Source organism: Euphorbia lathyris, chromosome 2 (assembly GCF_963576675.1).
Source record: "Euphorbia lathyris chromosome 2, ddEupLath1.1, whole genome shotgun sequence".
Classification (NCBI taxonomy): Eukaryota; Viridiplantae; Streptophyta; class Magnoliopsida; order Malpighiales; family Euphorbiaceae; genus Euphorbia; species Euphorbia lathyris.
In genome coordinates this window covers 101877190-101885077 of record NC_088911.1, presented here as the reverse complement: position 1 = coordinate 101885077, position 7888 = coordinate 101877190, and the positions used below count along the sequence as shown (strand labels likewise).

At 33.2% G+C, this 7888-nt stretch overlaps 1 protein-coding gene across 1 annotated transcript; it reads left to right on the top strand.

Annotated features, from left to right (window-relative positions):
- The first annotated feature begins 1361 nt into the window (after positions 1-1361).
- Positions 1362-2325, top strand: LOC136220838 (uncharacterized). Its single transcript, XM_066008652.1, has 4 exons — positions 1362-1635; positions 1722-1771; positions 1854-1935; positions 2074-2325. Exons 1-4 carry the CDS (start codon positions 1407-1409, stop codon positions 2118-2120), a joined length of 408 nt encoding a protein of 135 aa, XP_065864724.1. The 5' UTR covers positions 1362-1406; the 3' UTR covers positions 2121-2325.
- The last annotated feature ends 5563 nt before the right edge of the window (positions 2326-7888 follow it).

The following is a 7888-nucleotide window of genomic DNA, read 5'->3' as shown; positions in this document are numbered from 1 at the left end:
TTTTAAATTGAATTTTTTTCATTTTAAATTTATATTATTTATTATATTAAATTTATATTCATTTTAACTATAAAGTTTATTTTGTTTTTAAAGAAAATGTCATGCATTAAATAAAATCAGAATACAAGGCTTGAACAATGAAATCTGGATGACTAGTATGCCACTTCACCAGTCCTGACATAGAATAGGATGCCCTTGCAAGTTTATGGGCAACACTATTTATAGAACGAGCAAAAATAATACTAACATCATTAAACGAATGAATCAATCTGTTACAATCATAAAAAACATGACCGTAATAAGACCTGAAGGCAGGTTGATTAAGAACAAAAACCACAACCTCTGCATCGGTTTCAACAAAACAACCGTCCATATCATTTCTGTTGTGCCAACTTAGAGCTTCTCGAATGCCCATTGCTTCTCCTATAATAAATTCTATTAAATTTATATTCATTCGCGAATTTTACTCTCAATAAGCTCGTTAATTTTATTTATTAACTTTGATTGCGAATAACTTATTAATTAATTTAATTTGAACTTTTTTAAAATAAAAAACACATTGTTTTACATTTCTCCTTTTATAGAAATCATATTATTGGAAAGATAATAGAGTAGTGCGTTTAGAATACTATAATCGAGTTTGTTCATTAAATTGTTCATGAATCTATAACCGAGTTTGCTCACAAACTTTCAAACCAAATTTCATCGTATTCCAATCCGGCTAACATAGTCAAGCTTTTTATTAAAACTGAACGCTAAATTATTCATCCCAGCTTGCCTCATTTAAGACCTCATCCCAATATAGTTCGTACTTCATAATAGATTTCGAATTGAGCTGTAATTTTAATCATCCAAAACCCAAAATGAAAATTCTATTTTTCAATACAAAATTAGTAAGTGGTTTGATTGACATACATACTCCTTCCGTCTAACAATATAATCCACATTTCTCTTTTGCTCTTATGGACATAAAATAACATTAAAATTCATGTTAATATTTTCAATGAAAATTATGTTAAAATAAAAAAAAATATGAAAAATTAATCAAGTTTGACAATCCACACTATTTTTTTTTTTTTTGAAAGTAACAATCCACACTACTAAATAATACAGATTTTTTTTTTTTTTGGTAATAACTTTTTTTTTTTATAATAATTTTTTTTGGTAATAACTAAATAATACAGATTTAATTTCCTCAAAAAAAAAAATAATACAGATTTAACCATTTATTTGTTGAATCCAAAAGCGGGTTGTGTGGTTGTGCTAGATCGGCCCAAATTGGTCGACGTGGCCCAATTCAGTTACACGATTTCTTTTTTTAATAAATTTATTTGTTTATTTTAATTAAACCGATAAATACATTTTAATTTGGAAACAGAAAAGAAGAAGAAAAAAAACTCGGCGCCATGGAAGTTGCAGCATCTTCTTCCTCCATAATACTAACATCATCTCCAGTGAACACGAGGAGTCTCTCTAGGAACAGAGTCAATCAAAATTATTCAGAATTTCCTGGCAGTCTCCGATTGATCAGAAATCGAAGAGTAACCACGAGGATTTCAGCTATCAATGAAGTTTCTTCAGCGGCGGATTCAGGCCAAATCGGTGTCACCTGGCAGATTATTGTTGGATCCATAGGTTTTGTTAAGATCCGAATCGAATTGAAAAGTCTATTTCGTTCGTCCTTTTTTTAAATCCATTGACGAAATAATATTTGGTTGCAGCTGGAGTAACTCCGTTCGTTGTGGCCGGCATTGAGTTCAACAAACGAATAGTAAGTATAATTTTGATGGAGAGATTGATTAATTAGGGAATAATTTGGACAGAATTGAACTTATTGTTTAAGAACATGGAAGATAGCACAAAAAAGATGTGAAGAATGTGGAGGATCGGGACTTGTTTTGAGGGAAAAGGAGTATTTCCGTTGTCCTGAATGCGGTATGAATTCCTTCTTCTTCTAACCTAAATTCAGGAGTGATTGATTTTATATTCAGCCTCTTTTATTTTTGTGTTATACAGTATAGATATATGTATATATGATGATGTTAATATTAGATAGTGTTGAATCTGTGGCAGGAGGATTTCTTCCATGGCAGTCATGGAAACGATTCTTTTCTACTTAATTTTGTTTGGCTTGCTCAGGAGACAACCCTTGTTTCTTATGTATTTGCCTCATATCATGTATGTATTTGCCCCATATCATGTATATATTTGCATTCAATCAAGGCATAGATTGAGAAGAAATCCCATTCCACCAAATGTCAAAAGTATTTGGAGCACTACATAATTTTATAATTTTACCAAACACGTTTTAGGTAGTTCCGAAAAATGGATTCAAACGGATAATTAGGCAGTTTTTGGGCTATTAAATCCCTTATATTTCATTCGAATAGATTAAGTTATTTTTTTTATTGTATTAAATCCTTAACTACCAATTAAAATTGATTTAAATGGTTAAGAGTTTAAAATCGTTTAAGTTAGACTTCAAGTTCGAGTTTCTAGCCATGTCCGTGGATTAGGAAGAAATATGCTCCAAAAGAATCTCTTTTACAAATAATCAAAGGAACTAGCATTGCAAATCACTAAACCTTTTAACCAATTAAATCCACTTAAATAGAAAGCTTGAGTGTCTGTTTGTTTTCATTTGTTGGAACTGCTTTCTGACTTTCAATACTAAATTGGAGATAGAAAATGTTTAGTAAAATTCCGAAATAGCTGTTTTTTACAGGAAAAAAAACTAATATCTACTTTCTATTCGCAACGACAAACAGCTAACAGCAATAGCAAGCATCAAACAGGAACAGCCGAAACAAACGGATCCTAGTAAACAAAAAGTAGCTAATCATGTGAAATTAATCTTTTATACTCACTTTTGATAGCAAGTGATTGTTGAAATTACAAACCATTGTTATGAAATTTTACATTAAATGGAGATATAAAGTTTCTGTTAGATACAAAAGTAAAATACCATGTAGTTATTGGCTTTCGGCTTATTGCATTTGAAATTTGAAGTTGTAATTCTTGGCATTTAGGCCTTTCCTTGTGCTTAGCCTGAGGAGAATCTCTTCAATATATTGGGTTCAGAATTACATTTCCTTACAACTCGAAACCTTTCATTCTTTCATTTTGTTTCTGTTTCCAATCACTCCGTTGTTAGCTGATCACGACAAATTAAACCCAATTTGGAAATTAATTAGTAACATTATTATGATGTATTCAGTTTAAGAATGACTTATACATCATTTTCCTCCCAAAATTTATCCAAAAAAATTTGATTCGACTCCTAAATTTTTAAAGTGATATAATAATCCCCTTAACTTACTTTTAAAATGTAATCAATTAATTAGTGGGTTGTAAAAAAATAATCTGCATTCGGAATGTGTGTTGCACCAAGAGCGGAGCCAGAGGGGCCAGGAAGGGTCGACCGACCCTCCGGCCTGCCGGAGAACCCTAGAAAGGGGTTCTCCGGCTGGCTCCGCCCCTCTATCTGACATGGCCGGGAGCCCCCCAGTCATAGCAGACTAAGCTTGCTGCGAGAAGAAGATGGGGCTGCTCCCATCTTCTGTATTTTTTTTTTCAGTTCAACTCAAAACAAAAGTTAAGTAGCTTATGTCCATAGGCCTGGCCATAAGGCCTTAATAAGTCCGGCCACAATTTATTTGAATTTTCTTTTTCTTTTGGATTAGATTTATTGGATCCCTTATCTTTTAGACTAAAGTCAATTAGATCCCTTATTTTTTAAAATGAACAATGAACCCAATAATTGGGCCTATGTTTTTAAAATGAACAATTTCCATTGCTTTTCATTTTTATCCATAATAACATATATTGTTTTTATTTATTTATTTATTTATTGATAGAATTATTTTTATTTATTTCCTTTACTTTTTAACTCATTTTTTTTTTAACTTTTGAGACTAAAAAAAACTTAATTGTTGAACTAAATTTTAATCTATAAAAAATATAAGAAATTAAAAATTAAAAATAAAAGATAATATTTTTAAAATTAGCTTTGAAATTATAAAAAAAATTTAAAATTTCTACTCCTTTGGCTAGATAATTTTAATGTTATAGTCTTCCACACACCAAAACGATAAATTTTAATTTGTTAGATGAGAAAAAAAAATTCTCAGATTGGCTAAAGTCAGCCTCTCCAAGCATGGAATCCTGGCTCCGCCACTATGTTGCACGCCTTTTAGAATGTTGTTACATCATTCACAAATAAATTAGAATACATTAAAAATGAAGTTTTTACTTTTGCAATTGTGTAACTTATCACATATGATATTAGAACTTTATACCCCGACCTTGGTTGTTTTACTTTACTAAGGCGCGTGCAACACACCTTCCGCATGCAACTTACTTTTTTTACAACCGAGTGATTAATTGACTATATTTTAAACAAACTGAGGGGCTATCAGAACATTTTAAGCAAGTTGAGGTGGCTATTAGGACACTTAAAAGTTCAGGGGAGTCAATCAAACTTTTTAGACAAATTCAAGAGCCAAATAATGTATTAAGCCTTTAAGAATTGATAGACCATCTAGGCCAAAAGTCCCAACACAATTTACTAGATAGAATGGGTCGCACAATCATAAGAGGCCCAGGGTGCTAAAAATAGTCTTCCCCGATTGCCTTGAGAACCATCTAAGGGTCTACATGACCCAAGGCAAACTAGGGGTAATAAGGTCCTTTAAACTCTAACTTAGACCTATTATATGGGTAACCAACTAATCAGTGAATGATCTTTTTTCTCTATATCCCTATAATAAGTTCATTCTCTCTATTACTTTACTAACTTGGTTGTCAGAGCGTATTCCATGGATCATTCCTAATGCATGTGGATTGTACTCGAAGAAAAAACAATGTTCAATCCCAGTAATTCATCATTTGGTGTGGTGAGCGTGAATCAAACACAAAGAACTTCCTATCTCATCTGAAATGAACTTCCGAAATGCTTGAGACCCTTTTACCCGCATGACTAACTCCCATAAAAGAGGTCATCGAAAACCAACGAGAAATGACCGTCAATATCAACTTCGAAGATAAGGTAATGGTGGAAATATATTCTAAGGATGAGTCTTGAGACCCTATGCCAAGACTAATGAAAACAATGTGAGGCTTCTAGGTCGCCGAAACATGGAGAGTAGAAGCACAACGATAAATGATGGCAACTCAAAAGGCCATGCAAGAAGACAATAGGAAACTATGTGAACTCCTGCAAGCTAAAAAGCCTCCCACACAAGAGGCTGCTCCCGTGAAATCAGAAATAACATCAGAAGGCAACGATGTCCTCCCAATAGGAGGACATCTCTTGGGCAATCATATTGCTGAAGACATTCCTTAAGTGTCCAAGATAATAGAAAAAGCCTAAGCCAAACAGGGAGAGAAATGGAACGGAAAGTTCTAAAGATTCATGGATAAGAAGCTATTGGGGGGAGCCATTGGGGGAAGGTATTCTCTCGGTGAGCGCGTCAGATGACTTCCCTCTGCTACGCGTAGCTTTTCTTCCATCTGCCATCTCCGTTGCATCCTCCGCTCTCATTCCATCCACAACCCTCTAGACGTAAGTGAGATTGTGGTTGAACTTCCTGCTAATCTCATTAAGGAACCGTTAGTGTTAAAGATTATGTGAGATTGTGGTTGAACTTCCTGCTAATCTCATCAGGGAACCGTTCGTGGTGGCGTTGACCGTGAGAGGCCCGTAGAGAATCTGCCACCCCTTCCTTATGGATTATTGGCTCTGGAACTTGACTGGTCGTAGCTCCATGTAATGTCTTCATCGGATTCATTGCTTGTTGGCAACTCGTGTCGCTCCACGCCCATTGCACCAATTGATGTTGCTCAATATGGACTGCCTTCTAGTATCTTCCTGAGTAACCTGAAAGGAAAGAACGACCGGTTAGAGAGGGACGGACGTCAGGCAAACCCGCTTCAATCCTTAAGTTAGTAAGGGTTGAAGGAAGGTTAAGATAATATGAATATTGGTGACTATGATGTTTACATATTTTTTAAGGGGTGCTCACCTTATCTATATATATAGTAGCTCCCAATGGTGGTGGTTGTAATCTTGTTAATGTGTGCCCTAGCCACTCACCAAACAAGTATCGTCATCTGATTGGGAACTACTATGACGTTATGTGGTACACCCTGCCAAAAAGCAGGCATCTTGACAAGTGCCATCATCTGATTTCTCTTGAGGTTTCAGATCGTTATGACTTCAAGTTGTGCACCATGTTATATAGCAGACGTCCTTACACAATTCAAGGGCTCTCATTCATTCGTCGTACTAATTCCTATCCAAACGGTGGATATTGATCCATGTTGCTCCGTTTTGTGACAGACGTCCTTTGTGTAACCGTCTTTACTAATCCAATGACTCTCCTTCCACCACTGTATTAATATTAGGACGAACAATGGATATTGATCAACATAATCGATGGTACTGTAAGTATCTTCAGGAGATATTTCTTAACTCGAATCAGACGATTCCTATGAGTTATCATAATCCGAAAGGTGGAATGGTATGAATGTATAATAAAGCACAACACTCAATCTTAATTTCTAATTTGAGATTTAATTTATTTTTGCTTGTTCAGGGTGCTCATTCTTGTAACCCGGTGTGGTCTACTTGGGAGCAAAACATCATATGAACATATCCGACCCAAGTCAAATATTGTATATATACCCATAATGATGAAGAAATCCTTTCTATTTTGGGTACAAATCTGATCTCCAAAGTTTTCCGAATATGACAATATAATTACGTCAGTAGTTATGTAAGCAAGTGACAAAAGATGGCTTTAAATAGACTTGACATATTTTCTCATAAGGTTGGAACATTTAATGCTTGGCTTTACAGTAGCACTAACTTTTTTATATTCAACTGATTATTTTGGTCCGCAATATGATCTGATCTGATCACCTTTTGAAAAATTCTAATGCAGCTTTCTAAATTTTATGAGGATTGTATTTCTATAAGATTTCATGTCACACACACAAATTCTTGCTTTTTTGTTTTGTCCCAAAGGTTTGACTATTGACTTTTTTTTATTAATTATGTATTTTCACATGAAACTGACCTTCTTTTTTTGTTGTATTTTTTTTATGTTACTAATAGCTATTAAAATCTGATTTTATTGGGAGTTTACTCATCATAAATCCTATCGCTTACAGATTCATTTAACTGGAACCGAATCCAAGAGCCTTTTCCCTCAACGTTCAACTTATGCTATCACTTAGAGGAGTAATTTTAGAGTACTTCGGGAGTAATACTCCCAACCAATGAATTCACGACATATGTATATATAGTTTTTGTTTTCACCAATCATATCTATGTAAAAACGATTTTCATTTGTCGAGAGTATTACTCTCGAAGTACTGTAAAATTTCTCTATTTAGAAAGTGTTTTTTCCTCGAGGTTCATTATATTAATTTGTATGCATGAGGGATTATTTAAGCTTTTTTTTTTTTTCTAGGGGAGTAAAGAAAAATATGGTTCATTATAAAGCATTAGAATAGACATAGTCTGAATTGACAAAATATGGTCTTATTAGCTTATTTCATGTTTGAAAAACAACAATTACTACTATACATAATTTGATATATATATATATTGCGACTGCATGGTGCATTGCTGATGTTATGAGCTACTTGGCCCTTTCCATTTTTATTGATTATGTTTTAATTTTTTAATTTAATATATTGAGTTTTAATTAATTATAATCATGCACATTAAGTTATTATTAATAATTTCAGGTTTGAATATAAAATTCAATTAAAATATTATTTTATTTATATTTGAAAATTTGCAAAATTTTATTTTTAATAGTTTGAAAATAATTTATTATATATTTATAGAGAAACTATATAGAAATATTATTTGAATAGT